This window comes from Pistacia vera, unplaced genomic scaffold, assembly GCF_008641045.1.
Source record: "Pistacia vera cultivar Batoury unplaced genomic scaffold, PisVer_v2 Contig278, whole genome shotgun sequence".
In the NCBI taxonomy this organism is placed as follows: domain Eukaryota; kingdom Viridiplantae; phylum Streptophyta; class Magnoliopsida; order Sapindales; family Anacardiaceae; genus Pistacia; species Pistacia vera.
Window position 1 is genome coordinate 350,785 of NW_022196088.1, and position 19,785 is coordinate 370,569.

The 19,785-nt window shown below is 36.4% G+C and overlaps 1 protein-coding gene and 1 pseudogene across 1 annotated transcript; one reads left to right on the plus strand and one right to left on the minus strand.

The window, feature by feature from the left end:
• The first annotated feature begins 1,246 nt into the window (after positions 1–1,246).
• Positions 1,247–6,777, plus strand: LOC116133978 (eukaryotic translation initiation factor 3 subunit H-like). Its single transcript, XM_031419638.1, has 12 exons — positions 1,247–1,271; positions 1,357–1,436; positions 1,543–1,659; positions 1,748–1,851; positions 2,724–2,790; positions 4,108–4,241; positions 4,325–4,373; positions 4,800–4,871; positions 4,966–5,067; positions 5,143–5,210; positions 5,434–5,586; positions 6,392–6,777. Exons 1-12 carry the CDS (start codon positions 1,262–1,264, stop codon positions 6,447–6,449), a joined length of 1,014 nt encoding a protein of 337 aa, XP_031275498.1. The 5' UTR covers positions 1,247–1,261; the 3' UTR covers positions 6,450–6,777.
• A 3,712-nt stretch (positions 6,778–10,489) lies between these two features.
• LOC116133975 lies at positions 10,490–13,829 on the minus strand (annotated as a pseudogene).
• Between the last annotated feature and the right edge of the window lie 5,956 nt (positions 13,830–19,785).

A 19,785-nucleotide genomic window follows, 5' to 3' on the forward strand; every position in this document is an offset into this window, starting at 1 on the left:
CTTATATACTAACTATAACAACTATTGATATTACTTGATAATCAAATAATGTAATGCCCGTAATAAAAGATAGATTACAGTAATAATTTTCGGAGACCCGCAACCAAATGCACCTTGAGAGTGTATAAATTAAACCTCAACACATTGACACTGCTCTCCTTGTAGGGATTGATTGAATAAAAGAATAAAGGCCCAAACCTTTCAGCCCAGGTGGCCTGAGGGAACAATAAAAATACAAGAGTAAACGACATATTGCCACCCAAGGTTTGACGAAATCTCAAGTGAGTACCACAGGTTCCATTTATTCCAGATTCTCACTCTTAAAGTGACGAAAAAACGTTTGATATAACGGTAAAGGGGTAAATTGGTCATTTTACATGGGCGGCGCACGTTAGCAGACCACCGCCTGTAACAGTCCTCCGGCGCACGTTAGCAGACCACCGCCGGTAAACTTTTTCCGGCTCTTTTTCCACCCAAAATCACCCTTGTCACCACCATTTGACTCCTCCAATCCTCCCCTACAAAACCCCTAACGTTTCCAGCCACGGCAGCTCACCGTTTGCCGTCCACCGCTTCATCGAAAAACGGCCGAAGAACACGAACTCTCGGCCGGCGAATGACGACGAGACGGCTACTGGGGACATGGGGATTTTATAGATCTAGATACGGTGGTTTCATTGGTGGTGTCCAATTGGATTTTCACCGCCGGAATCGACCGGAATCCGGTGAAGAACATCAAAACCCTAAGTCTAACGGTGCCGACGATTGGAGGGGCAAATGAGTCGGGAATTAGAGGGGTTTTGGACGATGGAATACGGGGAAGGTGATGGAGTGACCAGGACGTTCGACGTCGTCGGAAACAGCCCAGATCGGGCTGTTTCCGATGAGGGTGTGTAGTTATTGGGGGTGTTTTTGATATAATTTGAAAATAAAATGGTAAATTTTATAATTCTAATAAATTAGGGGTTAAAAAAATTTATTAATTTAGGGTTAGGGGCATTATGATAATTGCACGTCTTAAACCCTAAAAATTTATAACACTGTTACTTTAAGGGTGGGAATCTGGAATAAATGGAATATGTGGTACTCACTTACGATTTCGTCAAACCTTGGGTGGGAATATGTCGTTTACTAAAAATACAAAAGCCTAGCTTTCTACTCGGGAAAGACCCAACAATCGACTAGGGTTTTGCAGACGCAGACGCACTACACCAGAGCAGAGAGCTTCCTTATTCGTTTAGAGAATTATTTTTTCACAACAATGGCTAATTGTGAGTGAACCTGTCTCTTTCCAAATTTATATTCATACAAATTATGTTCCTTTATTGTAAAATTAGGTTTTGATTTATTTTGCAGCCATGGCAAGGTCGTTTCTTCAAGTAGCGGCAACGGAAGAAGTAGCTACTCCTCTAAGAGTTGTTCAAATCGAGGGACTGGTATTTTTCTCACTCTCTCTTTTTGTTTCATATTTCGATTTTATGCTTTTTATTAATCGTTGATGATGGATTAATATATTTATTTAATTAAAAAAATGACAAACAGGTTATATTGAAGATAATAAAACACTGCAAGGAGTTTTCACCGGCTTTGGTGACTGGTCAGCTTCTAGGGTTGGATGTTGGTAGCGTTCTTGAAGTTACTAACTGTTTCCCCTTCCCGGTATGATAAACTTTTTTTACTTTAATTTCCCAAGAAAATATAAAATTATGTTGTAATTATTTACTATTTTTTTCGAATACAAGTACAGATCCAGGAAGAGGATGAGGAGATTGAGGCTGATGGTGCTAATTACCAGCTTGAGATGATGAGGTGTTTGAGGGAGGTTAATGTTGATAACAACACTGTCGGATGGTAAGCCTTGCCAAATTTAATCTCCAGCTTCAAATTATTGGTTAATAACTGTCCTATTTGCTCAAAGTGTGAAAAAGAAAACTTCTAGGGTTTTAAAGATTCAATGAAACTTTTCATTAGCACCCTTCACAACAAATTACAAATTGAGGACAAAGTTTAAAGGTGTTTTTTTTTTTTTTTTTTTAATTTTATTTTAAATAAACATACTTATTCTCGCTTTTCAGTTAAGTTTTAAGTGATTTCACTTCCTGAAGGATTGTACAAGTTCTGTGAAGTTCAAATTGCATAGTACTTTAGGATTGCTTGAGTTCACTGTAGTATGTCAAAGCTTCCTTGATATGAAATTCCTACAGCTTGAAAGTTAGATACCATGAATTAAGAAATCAAAAGATAATCGGCCTACAGAGAGAATTAGACGAGAAAGAAGTCTCAATAGTGAGGCTAATTAGGCTTTGGAAAGTATAGGAAAGGGGTAAAAGAGAGTAAGCAGCTTTTGAATGTTTAGTTCCAACTAAATTTCGTCCTCCTTAGTGCAGCCCTAAATTGATCCTTTCTACGATCTTATTTACTAATCAATGAGCCCTTACCTAATGTTTAATTATTCTAAGCGTCCTAAAAGTAGGTTGAATTTAACTCAATTTTTTCTTTACAAATTGTAAAAAATAATAGTTGGATACAATTTTCATAAATAAAATTCAATGTAAAAATAAAGTTCGGGGATCCTTTCACTTTGCTTGCATCAATTATTTACTGTAACATTTTTTGTTCATTGGTTGAAGGGATAATTTGTTGCAATACCAATGAAATAGGTTGCATTGGTTCTTCTTAATCTTTTTCTCAATTTAATGAATTCTTTTCTCGAATGTTTTCAGGTATCAATCAACAATGCTGGGCTGTTTTCAGACTGTAGAACTGATTGAGACATTTATGAATTACCAGGTATGTTTGTTGTTTGCCTTCTGTTCCTTAGTGAAAGGATATGCTCTCCAAATCACTGTTATAGTACTTTTAGCCCTTTATTGTGTGAGTGCCTTTGTCAAGCAACATTTGTCATGTTTCACTTGCTGTAATGCAGAACAGGAATGCTTTTTTTTCTGTGGAATGTAGGTTTCTGAACTATTAGTAAGAGTTTTTTTTTTTTTTTTTTCGTCTAAAGCAATGGCTTTTAGATTGATTCTGGTTTCACAATAACAAAATTGTAAGAAGTTTACTTGGGGTTTAGAGTTTAGGGTTGAAAGTTGAGACGGTGAAGAAGAGAAGAAAAATCAAGATAAGCCTGGCATTTACACCTAGGGGGTTCCGAAGCAATCACATCTAGGAAAAAAGTAGACAGGTGCCAAAGCAAAGGTCCAAATTTCCTCAATCATACAGGAATATAATTTCTAAATGGGGAAAAAAAAAAAAAAAAAAACTGACTTTTTACTATGGAACAACACATATAATTGGCTATAAAATACAAGTAACATGACTAAACCAAGATAAGATACATGGGCATTGCTACAGCTCATTCCAGCAATTCTGGAAATAGAATATCTACCTTTGATTCGTTAAACTTAATAAAACTTTGTGTTATTTGAACCAGCAAAATTCAAAGGTACTCAAAGTGTTTAGTCCATCATCTGGTTGATTACGTGTTTTTCTGTTATGCGGGTAAGAGTGTGCTGATTTCTTTGTATTTATATGCAAAGCATAAAATATTTATTATATGTACGAGTGTGGAAGGGCTCTAAAGGTTTCCATAGATGTTAAGGAGAAATATTCTGTAAGTTTATGACATAACTTCTCATTTAAGTCAGCCAACCATATGGTATCAAATTAAGCAGAAAGTTTGTTGAGCTGCCTGGCTAGTGCAAATTTTTTGGGTGGAAATTTAGCGTATCCATGAAAATTCCGTGTCATGTGGCTCCTTGTCATAGATCAAATAGTCGGTCCACGCATTCAATTCTGACACCTTTTTTGTCTGAACACCTTGTTTTATGTCTGTTTACTCTTACCTTTATGGGTTTGTTATGTATGAGATCTCCATTTTGAATAGCTGCTAATGATAACTAGATAGATTTGATCAATTATATATTTAGTTCTGTTTTCTTGAATATTTTTGTCGCACAAAAATAAGGGAAGAAAGAAATGACTCAAAAATGAAACATCTTACCATATTGATGGAACCTCTGTTTTATGGCATCTAGTTTTCATGATCGCTTTTTTCCTTTCATTTTTTCCCTGGTTTCATTTGTACTTCATTTTGTGTGGTTGCAGGAGAATATTAGACGTTGTGTGTGCATAATTTATGATCCTTCAAGGTCAAATCAAGGTGCCTTAGCTCTCAAGGCTTTGAAGCTTTCTGATTCTTTCATGGATCTTTACCGCAATAACAACTTTACCGGGGACAAGTATGGGAATTTTATGTTTTCGTTTCAAAAAATATTGGCTTATATGAATTATCAAATTTCAATGTTTGTATTTTTTCCAACAGGTTGAGAGAGAAAAACTTGTCATGGGTGGATATTTTTGAGGAAATTCCTGTAAGCTTATGAACTATTTCTTCTCTTTGTGCAAAATTTTAATCATTTCTATTATTTCTTGCTATTATTTTTTGTGCTGTTACCTAAATCCTTTTTCAGAAGAAATAATTGTATGCAGTTGTAACATTATTTCTCTTCCTGGGTGAGGGAGAATCAAAAAGCACTTCTATGTAAAGGTCATTCATTTAAGAGTTTATTTTCCTCCGTTGTGAGATCTTAGTCATTGTTGATCCTGATTATTGGATGAACTGGCATAATTTGTGCCTTGGTTTGCATTTGACTTCTAGCTGCTACTGATGTATATTTCAAATATCATTTATATCTGGTGGTGGATGGTGTGACAATTAGTATTTTCTGTTGATGCTTTGTCTTATTTGATTTACAAAAAGAACATTGTTTCAATTTGTGGTGGTGTTTGTATCACAGATAAAAGTCTCAAATTCTGCACTTGTCAGTGCTTTTATGACTGAGCTGGAAGCTGATACGCCAGTCACCCAGGTAAAATAGCAACTGTAACTGGAGAACTTACAGGATCATCATGTTTATAATTTTTCAGTTTAATCTTACTGTGGATTATTTGGTTCTGTGTTAGTGTGATTATGACCGCCTGCGATTATCAAGCAGTCCATTTTTAGCCAGGAACGTGGAATTTTTAATTGAATGCATGGATGATTTATCAGCAGAACAACAAAAGGTTTGTGTCCTCTTTTCCTAGTATTGTAATAGTGTCTGTACTATTACTTTAACATGATTCATGTTTCTCTTCCAGTTCCAATATTATTACCGGAACCTGACACGCCAACAGGCCCAGCAGCATGCATGGCTTCAAAAGAGAAGGTTATTTTTTGGCTTAACTTTTAATAAACATGTTATGTGTCTGTATTTCATATGACCAGCATGCATGTGTCATATGAGACTTCAGATGTTAACAGATGCCTCTTAAGTTCCTTCTGACAATTTCTATTCTATTTTATAGTATTTTTTGAGGTTTTTCTTTAATTGTACACTCATATGCATCAGTCAATATAACTAATATGCTGGATTCTGTTTTGTTTTGCAGGGATGAGAATAAGGCACGTAAAGCTGCTGGAGAAGAACCTTTACCTGAGGAAGATCCTTCAAATCCCATCTTTAAGCCAATCCCAGAGCCATCCCGGTTAGAAAGCTTTCTTGTAACCAATCGAATTGCAAACTACTGCAACCAAATCAATGGGTATGTTATAAATCTTAGAAGACTTTCATAGATTGCATTCTGTCACGCCTCTTTTGATTGCAAAATGGCTACCTGGTCTTTACCAAGATTTCGTTTGAATATGACATAACTCAAGGACGAAACCTTGTACCATGGCCCTTGCTGATTTTGAAGAACAATTAGATGATTTGGTTTCAAAATCTATTGATGATATTAAAGCTTTGCGTTTTTTTTTCTCTTCATCATCTTTATATTTATTAATTTAATTGTTGTGCAAGTTTTTAGGGTGGGAGGCATAGGATGTTCATGGGGAATTTTATTGCCTCTTACCCTTTTGACATTTTGTTTCATTGATATGATGCGACATGATTTATGTTGAGATAATCCAGCAACCCTGACAATTCACTTTCTGCACTTGTTTTCAGTGTGGGTTTATTTTCTTGGATTTTTGTCACCAAAATAAAATTTAATTATACCAATTTCTAACCGCTAGGATTTGATGCTTACGACCTTAGCTGTTGAAAGTGGAGTTATGATATCACTTGCCTCCAAATTCCTGTAAAATAACTTCTTTAGATTTTTTTGTTGTAATTTATTCCTTGATCAGATCTAGTACTTAATAGCAAATTTTAGACTCTATTATGGTGTCCCCTACACACACACACACGGAAACCTTATGCCTTTGCTTGTCTTTGGGGAGTGAAGTTAAAGATTATAAAATAGGGTAGAGACCTCAACAGTTTTTGTTGTCACCTCTGCGGCGGTCCTGTCTTGCTGTCTTTTTACTAGTTCCAGTGATTGATAAATTTTGTTTCATTGCTTGCAGGGTTACAGGACAGAGTTTCAACAGACTATATTTGATGAAGGCTTTGCACGATAACTGATTTAAAGCTTGATAAAATCTGAAAGTGGCATTATTCAGCCTGTTCATCGTTTGTCTTGGATATAGCTGGTTTACCTTTTGGAAGACGAAAATTTTGGAGTGGCAAGTAGGAAAATGTTATTTGTAATTTGTGTTTGGTAAGGGATCTTTTTTTTTTTTTTTTTTTTTTTTTTAAATGCAATTTGGCTATCATTTTTCAATACTCAAGTTTAGAGCATTACAAGACCCCCAAAATGTAGAAGGCAAATTAATATGCATGATAAGAATTGTTGTAGAATACCGTTGATCTGTTTTTATTTATTTGTAATTTGTGGTTTTGTTTTTACTTTTATTTTTTATTCCTAAACTAATATGGAGAAATCAGATATGATCATTGAAGTATGTGGCAAGATATGATTGGTTAATTTAAAGTTAAATTAAACTTTCATCCAATCATATCTTGTCACATAATGTTGTATGAGAAATGTTGTATGAGAATGATGTATGTGTAGTATTATTTAGTTATATGTCTAAAGTTTAATTGTAACATTTCAATTTTAAAAATTGTTTGGAATTTTTTTAATCAAATTTATATGGTTAAAAGAGGAGTTTTAGAATAATTTATAAATGAAGGATGGTAGCGAAAAAATAAAAATTTTTGCTCATCAATCACTTTAAGTCTCATGATCATGGCATTGTTTTAAAAATCGGATCGATCGTTGACTCAGTTAAGGGGGTCGATTTGCGGGTTGATCGGTCCAATCGATTGAATCGGTCGGTCAGATTGGTATATAGCAGTCACTTTTTTAAACAATTTCATTAATTGCTATAAGTTTGAAAACCAGCAAATACATTTCTAAAATTTACCTATAAGCTCCTATAAGTTTAAAATAAAGCAAATGCAACCTACAAATTTTATTGTTAATTATTTTTTTCTTTCTCCTCATCTTTCTCCTTTTTTTCTCTCTCCTCATCTTTCTCCTTTTTTTCTCTCTCCACATCAGGCCAGCACTCTCCGTCACTTTCTTCTTCGTCTCTTTCTTCTTTGTCTACTATAATTTTTCTCTCATCTCCTCTTTGTTCTTCCTTCTCTTTCTCTTCATCTCCGCTTTTCTTTCTTCTAATCTTCTTCATTACTCTTTCTCTTGTCTCCTCTCTCTTTCTTCTTCCTTCCCCTCCCCTTATTTCTTTTTCTTTACTAGTAGATTCTAGAGTAAGTGAAGAAGAATAGAAGATGAAAATGGAAGATACAATTTGGTTTTTTTATTCAAATGAAATGGAGAATGAAACGGTGTTGCAAATTGGTTTAAGAATTAGGAATATAAATTTTTTGGATTAGATACCCAAAAATAGCGAACCGTTTTAAGCCCTGAGTCGATCGGACTGACGGTTTTGTACTATTCCATCGGTCCATTACCGGTCCAAAACTGGTTTAATAACATTCCCAGTTTTATATTAACCTGGACCAAAGTAAAGGCCGGCTTCCGGTCGAACCAGCCGGTTCGGTCCGGGTTTTAAAACAGAGGATCCTAGTCTCTCTCTCTCTCTCTCTCTCTCTCTCTCTATATATATATATATATATAAAGTTTTACATACATCATTATAATGTAAATTAATCTAAACAAGGATCCAATTATACTTGCGGTTGGAGGCTTCTTCAAATCTTTTATTTTTCTATCGATTCAAGTAAAGAATCATACAAACGTTGATCTACACAAAGACAATCTGAAAAACTATAAGTTAATTTTGCTAGAATAACTTTATGGATTCAAGAATAAAAAAGGTGGCTAGGTTTTTTTTGTATATTGTTTTAAGTTTAAGTTGTACTTTTATAGTATACCTAATTAAAATTTCATTTAGGAATAGCATGGATTCCATTTTTAATCTATCCTTGTAGCCAAACAAGCAATATTGGTATTTTTAATTATTAAACATTATTATTATTATTAAAATCCACAAATATTAATACATTAAAAATATATTAATATTAAATAATAATAATCCATTTAAATATATGCACACATATTTAAATATATAATCTCACAAATTTTAATTGAATACTGGCAACAACCTAAACAAATTTAATTGAACTGTGAGATTACCAAAATGCCCCTCATCTTAAAAGACGAAAATACTACTATTACATATTTGATTCTTAAATTATTTTATAAGTTTGTGACCCATAGGCTTTTTATCATATCGGCAATGAGTAGTATCGCGATTAACACTCAATTAGTTGTCTTACTACTCACAAACCAAGATTGGCCTTTGGTAAGACATTATGACCACCCGATAGATTCAGATTCAACGAAACAGCTACCTATCAATGATGTGGCTATCGTGTAATCAATCATTTTATCATACATTATCTCATCAAGGCTGAGGTATAAAAATATTGTCAACTTTAGATGTCCTTGATCTTTTTGTATTCAGTTACAATAGATTGGATTGAGCGACAACCTGTCGCCACAGTTTGTCTATTTACTGAATTGCTCAGTGAGATAATTTCTCCTGTACTCGGGAGTGATTAATCATCTGTCAATCCACCATAGTCTTGATACACTTTTTGATGCAGCCAACCACTACCGTTATGATAATCCTGAATAGAACTACACTGAGCTAGTGTCAAACTACACTAATTGGTGCACCAGGCGCTCCGGTGATCTCAAGTCTAAGGATCACATGTACCACCATCCGTTAGAGGATTTATTCCACAGACATTAGGGTTACCATCTATGTGGAATCCTTTGGTGGGTCTGTCTAGTGAACTTGCCTAAAGCAAACACCCATGTGTTGCACTAGGTTGTTAACAAACAACATTAACAAGTGAGATCAGTCACTGCTTTTCGACAGGGTGGTTCAACACTATGATAGTCTTACCGTATTATCTATACCCTTAGTTAGAATAATATTAGCGGCTACAGACATTTCTAGAATAACCACCATATGTGATCATAGGGTTTTCACTATCGAGATTTAAAGCACTCGATACCCTCGTTACGATTTTATCATCCTAAGGACATACATCACAACGAATTACGCAATGTCGAAAAATGTCTTTCGTTAATTATAAATATTCTTACAAAGAGTCAATATTACAATAATAGATTGACAATTTCCCACTTGCACTATAGTCAATCATTCATGTTTCTAATATCGAATGACCTTAAGTGCTTTTCATGCTTCTGCTACAACAGAGCCTTCGTCAGTGGATTGGTGAGATTGTCATCAATATGTACTTTGCAAATCAGCACATCCTTCCTCTGAACCATTTATCTGATAAGATAAAATCGTAAACCATTTATATGATAAGATAAAATCGTTTGAAAATGTGTTTGGATCACTGGTGAGACTATGGTTCCTTCGCTTAAGCAATTGCTCCATTATTGTCACAATAGACATCTATTGGATTAATAATAGTAGAAACCACGCCAAGTTCAGTGACGAACTTGTTGATCCAAATCACTTCTTTGGCCACATCCACTACAAGAAATTTAAAAAAAGGTGACGAAAATTTTCGTCACAGAAAGTGAAAAATTCATCCTAAAAAGTAATGTGAGATGATAGATCAAATCGTCTCTAAAACCACGTTACTAAAGGGTAATGTCTATGGAAAAACAAATCGTCCCCAAAGCCACACCATTAGGGACGAAATACGGTTTTGTCATTAAAGATTATCTATTCTATGACAAAAATTTTTGTCCACAAAAGAATAACTATTCATCCCAAATAACACTGTTTCATCGCAAAAGAAAAGCACAATAGAGGACGAAAAATTTCATCCCTGATTAGGTCGAAATTGGGTACAAATTTTTTCGTCCTTGTCTATGTGGTAAAGTGGGAACGAAAATTTTCATCCCTAATAATGTGATCAATTGTGGACGAAAGATTTCATCCCTAATGGCTTGGTGAATTGGGGACAAAAAATTTCGTCCCTAATTGAGTTGATAATATGATGATTAACCGTAAACCCAATTTATGAATCAACCTTGCTAATTTTCCTTCATGACCCAGATTCATTTTCACTTCACTATATAAACAAACAAAACAACAAAAGCTGAGTTTCCCAAATCATACTGCACTTCTTTATTAACAAAGACTGTCGACATTACAATTCCTACTTACCACTAACACAGAAAATCTTCTAAGTTTCAGGATTCCAATTCCAAAAGAGTGAAACAAGAAACAAAATTAGTCAATATCATGTTCTTGGGAAAGCTTCCAATCTTCAAAACTGCTGCAGCTATCCATACAGTAGCTCTCAGCTGTTATCCTTTCTTTGATACCATGACTTGTTTATGGAAGTTCGCCACATTGTTTCCAAAACCTTCTCTAGCAACTGAGGCCAAATTTCTATAGAAGGACTACGCTAACAGTATGCTGTATCATCAACTGATCATAACCTGTAACTGCTACCCAATTAAGCACAATGTTCTTCATAATCTTGACTGACTACAGGCGAATATCTTGTTCTGTGGTGTATAACTCACCTTTGCTCTGAATAAGATAAGTTTGAAAGACATTAGGAAATGAAAAACAAAAAAAATGCTGAAGTACAAGTTGAAACAATCAGTAAGTAGAGTTTTACCATGGTTTTGAGAATGCATCCAAGGGTCAATTCTGTAAAAGAACTTTCTATCTGAGACAAGAAACAATAAGGAGCCTCCCTGCCCAAGAAAACTTTGGTGTTTGATCTCAGCATGCTTTTAATGTCATTTGATATCTGAGGAATCTTGTCCAAATCATCAATATGTAAAGGAATTTTGATAGCCACAGCACGCCATTGAGCACATGACTTATTCACAATTAACTACAAAGATGACAAGGATGATTTTGTGTGTTAATATGATTTAAAAACTTCTAAAGGACTTTCTGAGATTGATCATTAGAATATACTTCAAATTCAAAATGATTATTTCAGTAGTGTTGGGATTAGGTCACACCTGACTGTAAAACGTTAAATTTGGCAGTAATACAGGAAATTTTTCAGCATTCAGTAACTTTGTAGTAGTAAGTCCCATTTCCGTCACTTGGCCTTCTATTCCAGCCTGCAATAGAAAAAAAATAAAACAGAACTTGCCAAAAATGTTAGCAAATAACAACCACAATTTTCTTCCATTAAGAATAAGTATAAAATTAATAAATAAAAAATTCATTTACACACAATTTAACAGTTCAACTCCCAACATACTAGGATCAACAATAATCTTAAGCAAAGACATTACATCAGATAAATAAAAGTACTTCTTTCCATCCATTATCAGCACAATTAGATGAAAAGTTAACAAACGTAAAAGGATTTTTTTTTTTTTTTTTTTGGTTAAAAGGAATAAATTAGAATCACCATCAATGATGAGGCAAGTTTTACTTACTTTTATAGCATCTCCCAGTGAAAAAGGCTTTGAGAATTGCATAGACAACCCACTGAGCACATTTCCAATGATGTCTCTAGAAGCAAAAGCAGTAGCCACTCCTACACAAAATATAGCGATAGAAGAGTCAATCTTAATAAATATATCTACAACAAAATTTAACATCTTCATTTATATCCATATAAAAGTTGGGACAATCTATTAAATCAATCCTTCACAATTTTGTAAAACAATACAAATAAATAGAAAGTCTCAAAAGCACATTAAGAATCTCAGATATTGCCCTCGGATGCATAAATATATATTACACACAAGCATCTTATAAGCAGTAAACAACACATCACTAGAGATTTCAGTTTTGATTAAGATTGAAAACAGAACATACCACAAACACAACATTTCCTTGATGTAGAAACCATAGACAAGAAAGTAGGGGAGAACCGAAAAGTTATGAGACCAAAGAATTGACTAGGTGGGTAATTCTCAATGAGCACCATTTTAAATTAGTCATGGTTTATCAAGTAGACTATAACAAACCGAATTGGCAGACTTAAAATTGAATGTTGGGCTCTTACATGATAACTTAAGCTTTTCAGCTTTCGGCCAAATGACTGCTTAAGAAATATTAGAAACTAAAGATCATGAGTTCAAATCCTCACATGTAACATTTTTGCATTGTAATTAGTTATTCTATTATATCTACGGTTGGTTTAAGCCATCTAGTATTCGGGCTCAACCCATCTACTTGGTGCAAGTTACAAGTGAGAGGCCTATTGGATTTAAATTTTAATGCAATGTCCCAATGATACCTTAAGCTTTTAAGTTAAGCAATTGCTTAAGAATCTTCATATAAGTATAAAAGTTCACACAAACGATGTTAAAGAGCAGGTCCCAAAAATATTACTAATAATGAATTCTTAAGGTGTAGGACAGATTGATTAAGATTAAGATGGTTCAGTAATAGAGAGTTCTAAAGACATAGCAGAAGATTAACCCTTTCATTTAAAGAGAATAAGGAAAACGAAAAAGAAAAAGAAAAAGAAAGAAAAGAGAAGAAAAGAAGACACATAAATGAACATTGTTAGCGAAGATAGGAGCCACCATCATGCTACTGAATGTGAAAAACATGTTTATCACACCATGGAAAACAATAAAAGTGCCAATTAAAATATTATAGAAAGGAAAATACTGAATTTGGAACCACTAGCATTTGAACAAATGCCATGAAAGTGATAAGATATCGTATGCGATCCTCCAAAGCACCCCAAAAACTTTTCTCATAAGGAACTTGGTCTCCAAACAAGCCTCCATGTAGTAAAGCAGTAGGACCTTGTATGGCATATTTGTGAAATCACCTCAAAACCATAAGTATCACCACCCAAGCCAATATAGAACCAATCAAGTACCCACCAATTGGGACAACAACATCCCTAAGATACGGATGCAAATCAAACATTTGTTGAACATAAGGAGTCAGTTCATCATATGCCACTTTAACAACATATACTAGTGCATAGTGTAGGGAAGAATTGAAGGGAAAAAACATAAATATTGCAAATGCTCTAGCTTCCCCAGTTCAAGGACTAGATGTCCAGACCGATTTGAATTACCTAAATCCCTGCATGAATTATCATACGCTCATCAGTAATATGTAATTGAAATGGAAATTGCCTCAGTTGAAGCCCATTAATGAGCAATTTAAGCATTATTAAAATCAGAAATTAAAAACCCACCTTACAAAGAAAGGGAAAAATTTAACACAAAAGGAAAAAAAGCTGAAAATAATAATAATAAAAGAAAGATCAAGAAAGAGTAAATACACTCGAGTAACGCGATTGTCTTGATTGCAAGTGATGTGGAACCAAGTGCAGGGATTAACAAGCGTGGGATCCCAACTTTGAAGGACGTTATCTGGATCTGATAAGCTTTTCTAAAGGTGAAAAAAGCGTCTCCTCCTGAATTCCCAAACACAAAACTCACAAAAACGCTTAAACATAAACAAAACAAGTAGAAGTGGTGGTGATGGCCATGTCCGATGGCTGTTTCTAGGGTTTGTTTGTTAGTTGGGTTTGAGGAGGTGGATGGCGTCCTCGAGCTTGGAGACCAAAGGGTCGGTGGTGCAGTCGGAAGAAGTAGAAAGGTCGGGAGGTCGGCTTGGTTAGCTTGAGTGCGGAGAGATACTGAGGCGGGACGATGGGTTGAGGGCAAGGAGGTGATGCTTTTGTGGCGTGGGTGGAGACGGACGGTGGAGATGGATTTGTTTAGAGAGAGAGAGGGAACGAGCCGTCGTATTTGGAGGAAATTTGAGTGAAGATTGCAAAAATCTTAATTGAGAGAAGGAGATTTCAGGAAGACCGACTTAATTGAGAGGAGAAGATTTGAAGAAGAAGAGTGACATGTTGGGGACAAAAATTTTTTGTTAGCGGGTATTAGGTGCTTGGGGACGAAAATTTCGGGAAATTTGGGTGCGCAGCAAATGCGGAGAAAATTTAGAACCAGGCCATCCCAAGTTTCGAGTTAAGAAATGGTCTTGAAAATGTTTTTCATTTTTTTTTAATTTAGAGAAGATGACGTGGTATAGTTATGATTAATTAAACACGTAAAATGAGTTAAAATGAAAAGATTAAAACATATGTGGGTCGAATAAAATAATGAAAGTTTTTAAAATTTGAAATTTATCAAAACAAGCTCCACCTATTCACCTCGCTTAATCGATATTCATTAGAGTAAAAAGCGGTTTTGTGAACCAAAGGGAGACACTGTGATTTTTTCCGATCGAACCTACAAATTTGCACCCTAAAATCAATTTCTTGAACCCTAAACAGAATACAGTCACGATTTCCGATTGATTTCTTGAACCCTAAAATCGATTTCTTGAACCTTAAACAGAATCTATGCGATTTCCGGAGATATAGTCCACATTTCTGATCGAAACTGCAAACTTTGACACCAAATTCAATCCAAAACCATGGTTGACACTCACAATGAGGAGGAAAACCCAACGCCACTTCGAATCTTAGATTCCGGTGGCGCAAGCAGTTCAATGGCTGCTCCGGTGGATCATCCGATCAGTGAAGGTGGTCCACAGGCAGAGGAGATGACAATGGCACAACAACAGAGAGAAGAATTGGCAAACGGTTCTGAAGATGAGGAGTCAGGCGAGAATTCAGGCCAAGAGGAGGAGTCCGATGAGAATTCAGGCCAGAAGGAGTCGTCCGAGGATTCAGCGATGAGGAGGAGGCCGACGAGAATGTAGGCGACGAGGAGGCCGGCGAAGAAAGGGTAAGTATTTGTTTTGGGAATATTGCTTGTACAGTCGCTTAAGCGATCATTTGTATCGCTTAAGCGATTAATCTCTTTTACTCATGATTGCTTAAGCGATTGATTCAGTTTACTCTTGGTCGCTTAAGCGATTTCAGATTGCTTAAGCGATCTTGTCGAGGCAGAATCACAGATATAAGATCACTTAAGCGATCTTTTGTATCGCTTAAGAGATTCTTTCAGTTTATTCTTGGTCGCTTAAGCGATTTCAGATTGCTTAAGCGATCTTAAATGAGGCAGGGTCAAGATCTCTTAAGCAATCCGAAATCGCTTAAGCGACTACAATGGTAATTTTTTGTTGTTGATATTTTGTTTATTAGTTGTTTTGGTTTATTTTTGTTGCTGACATTTTGTTTATATCGATTGTGCAGACCGTAAACTGTAGGGACTACGAGTTAGAGCTTATAAGTGAGAAGGTACCATACTTCCCTGCAAGGGTGATGGTGAGGTTGAGTTGGGATGTTTTTGACAGAATAAGGGACATTTTAGCTGGAATGAGGCATGGTGCAAGAGATTTCTGTCGCACTTGTTTAAGTCCGTTTTTAAGAATCGGAACAAATTGGAAAAAGGCATTTTGGGGGCAGGGAGTGCATTACATGTTGCTGCACTCAGTAAAATGCAATTAAAAAAAAAAGAAATGTGGTTCGTGGTGGATGGAAAGCAACTACGGTTTGGGATGATGGAGTGTGCCTTGGTGACGGGCTTAGGATGCGGGGAAGTGCCAGATAAGGCAGAGGCAGAGACAGAGGCAATAAGGATAAGTCCGGGAGCCAAACAGTTTCGTAAGAAGGTTTTGCAGGGGGCAAAGTCTATTACAGGACACGTTTTAGAGGAGAGGCTAGAAACAGTTCGGTTTAATGATGGAGAGAAGATAAAAGTGTGCTTGCTATTGTTTTTACATTCGATCTTATTGGTTGGTGACTCAACAAAAGCTGTTGAGAATGATTGGTTGTTGTTTGCAAGTGACTTGGAGTTCTTTAATTCTTATTCGTGGGGATGGATATCATTTGAGCGAACCATCAACAGCTTGAAAAAACCAGACATGACTTTAAAGCAGGCCTAATGGGTCGGGAAGGATAAACCAAGCACGTACAATTTGTTTGGCTTCCTGTGGGCAATGCAGGTAAATATTAATAGCTTTTTGTTATATTTTTTTTTAATATATGTGTTTGAATTATGATATGGACTGTTTTTTTACAATGTAGGCTTGGATGTATGAGGCCATCCTTGTCTTCGCTCAGGCTGGGGGGAGAAGCAACAGTTTGGATATGCAACAGCAATTTCCTAGGATGTTGCGGTGGCATGTTGAGAGGTGTACCTATTGGGACTACGACCAAATAGACATTAAGATTGAAGCGGCAAAGATAAGATTAAAGGATTAAGCTTTTGAATATGCAGTTGCTTTAAAATGTCGCTTCAATCTGATTGATTTTGTTTCTTATTGCAGGGAGTTGTCTGTCCCGTTCTCATCGCTACTGGGGATGAAGCGGAAGAGGACTATGTCACATCTTTCAAAGCACTGGAGGATGAAAGGGATGAACGAATAGACCGCCTGATGCGGGACCTAAAAGGGGTCACGCATGTGATGACAGTTGCAGGACCACTGCTTGACAACGTGGTTGATGCCGAGGATGATGAAGCTCTAATCGGCAGGAGGCCCGAGGATAATGAGGAGAAGAGGGAGGAAGAGGTTCGTATGCCTCAGCAAACCGGTACAACAAGTACCGCTTTGTCTAGACATCGGCGTCGGGAGAATGAGGTGGTTGACCTCATAAACGGCCTGTTTGAGAGTTTGACAATAGCCGTTTATGACAGGTTTGACAATAGCCGTTTATGACAGGTTTGACAAGATGGAAGAGCGCACGAAAAAGGTGGAGCAGAAAGTGGATAAGTTGGCAGAGAAAGTTGGTACAATGGAGGAGGAAGTTGGTGGAGAATTAAAGGTAGTTGAAGTGCATATTGGGCTGAAAAGAGAGAGTCGAAAGAGCAAGTTTGTGAAATCGCCTTACATGGTAGTAACACAGATAAAGAAGAAGAAAATTAAGAAACAAATCAAGGAAGAACCATAAATGGAGGAGGTTGAGGAGGTTGGTGGAGGAAGTGGGGTGGTGATAATGGAGGAGGGCGAAGTGGGAGGGGAAGGAAGTGGGGATGTAAAAATGGAGGAAGGGGGAGGAAGTGGGCAAGCCCACAGCTGCTGCTTGTGCGCTCGGGCGTGCGCTACTTGCGCGCGGGCGTCGATGCCTGCGCGCGCGGGCGTCGATCCATGCGCGCGGGCGTCGATGCTTGCGCGCGCGGGCGTAAAAAATGGACTCAAATGTCAATTTATATAGGCCAATAGAGGAAAAGAAAAAACTCTTCTATGCCTATTACAATGGATCATGAAGTAATGCCCATATAAAGTGTAAGACAAGGGATTATCCCCAGGAATGGTTTGAGAAGTTGTTGACGATGGGCACGTGGCTTGAGGACTTGGTAGGTTATTTTCGCTTAATTTTGCCTATGTTTTCCATACTTATCTTGTTGTTTTTATTTGATGCAGCACATCGATGAGATATTGGCATTGATGAGGCTACAACAGACTACTGATAGTGATCTATTGTATCCCAACTGTGCTATCACTGATTTGGCGTTTGACCAAACGCTTGTTTCGGCATATTGCACTATAATTAAAAATGCCATTGCTAGTGGTGCAGCAAAAGGACTGAAGCGAAAAAGATTGGCCCCACAACAGTTGGACTGCATCCCTGATGATTTTCATTTTGATGACATAATTATGTAGTATATACGGGGGGATCGGCCCAAATATGGCCACGGTTGGGCCTTTGTTAAAAGAGTATACTGCATCATCCTCATTAAACAGATGCACTGGATAATAGTCGTCGCGCATCTAGAGGAAGGGTTGCTGAAGATCCTTAACTGCAACCCAACTATTTGTCGAGACAAGCAGTTGGAGGTCGAGTTGGAGCCACTGTCCAGGTTGTTTCCACTGCTGTTGCATGACAGTGGGATGTTTGGGCGCTTGGGTGATCAAGTACTAACCGGAAAGTGGTCAATTAAGCACTCTACCAGCCCAATAAATGAGTCAAGGTAAATTTTGTATAAAACTAACTTACATAATACAATTATTCTATAAGTTTATTCTAATGCTAATGCCTACTTCCTATTGTAGTGCTGAATGTGGGGCATATGCCCTGAAATTTATTGAGTTCGACATGACCAACACCCCGATGGACAACTTGAATGACAAAACAATGAGAGACTGTCGGAAGGGCTGGGTTGTCGACTACTTCCATGGGCAGATGGATCCGTTTTGAGTGAGTAGAACCCAATCAAAAGGTATGAAAGTTGGACTTTGAATTTTGTAGTTTATGTGATGTTGATATTGATGTTGATACTTGGGTTGTGGTGCTGATGCTGCAGGTGTCATGCTTATATGGAGCTTTACCGAAAGAGACAGACTGAGTGAACTTCTCACCTACCCACTCTATAACTTTTTTACTTGTTTTTTTTTTTTTACTTAAAAAAGTTGACGTGTCTGCAGGTGTGTGCCGGATAATTTTGCAGGTTCCTGGCAAACAATGAGAGGAAACTTCTCAAAGGTTGGTTGGCAAGAGCAGGCATCTGCAATAAAGGCTGCTGGGAAGGCATGGTACCAAACAATGATCTTAGAGAGGTTGCTGGCAAACAGAATTCCAAAACTTCTCAAAGGCTGGTTGCCAGGAGGAGGCATCTGCAATAAAGGGATTGTGCAAAGGTGTTAGTGACATTAAACTCTTTGGCATCAAAAAGTAAATTAAAGGTAGTGTGATGAGAATGCAAAATGTCATATATACCCCCCATAATGTCTAGTCTTTTATACTTATTTGCTGCCTAAATGTACTCATTATTATTCTATTTTGATTTAGGATGCAAATGGAGGCGTTAAATGCAAAACGGAACTAATTAGGTGAATTCAGACAGTTTTCACATTGCTTCGTAATCTGGGCATAACTCTCTCATCCGAGCTCCAATTGAGATGATTCAAAATGATGTGGAACTCTAAGAAAGCGATCTACAACTTTTATGTTTTGAGTTTGGAGAGATACTCGCTGCATCAAGGTTTTAATCGGGCTTGAAGTTGACGCACCTGCACTGCCGACATTCTAGAACATTCCGCCTTGTCATGCAATTCAAATAGGCAGTTTATTATTGGAAGATTTGAAGACCTGTTGCACGCAAGTTACAGCTAGACACACCACTTTCCTATTTTATTTTAGGACTTTATTTTTTTTTCAATTNACCAATTATTTTTTTTCCTAGAAAGAAAATTGATTACTGTCATTTGAAATCAATAATTATCTAATAATTAAACAAAAAAATTGTGTATTGTACTAACTTATACAATGCAAAATGCGTAACAAACAAATTATACACGTAGGAAACGCAAAACACCTTTATTTACTATCTTCTTCTTTTTAAGATCTTCACAATTGATAAACTTCTTTCTTCAACCTAAGAGAAATATAGTATGTCAATATGTAAAATGTCCAATTTGGGCAAAGAGCTACAAGGAAAAAAAGATTAGGTATTAGGCATTCTTTATTTATTTTGATTTTATGGTGATTTAATGCCAAATTAAAAAAATTGTTTGGAATATTAAAATTTTGGAATTTCAATAACATA

Excerpts from the sequence above, each read along its gene's own strand:
- LOC116133978 (XM_031419638.1), top strand. Across the intron at positions 1,437-1,542 it reads TTGTTCAAATCGAGGGACTG|GTTATATTGAAGATAATAAA; the intron begins GTATTTTTCTCA and ends AATGACAAACAG. Across the intron at positions 5,211-5,433 it reads GCATGGCTTCAAAAGAGAAG|GGATGAGAATAAGGCACGTA; the intron begins GTTATTTTTTGG and ends TTTGTTTTGCAG.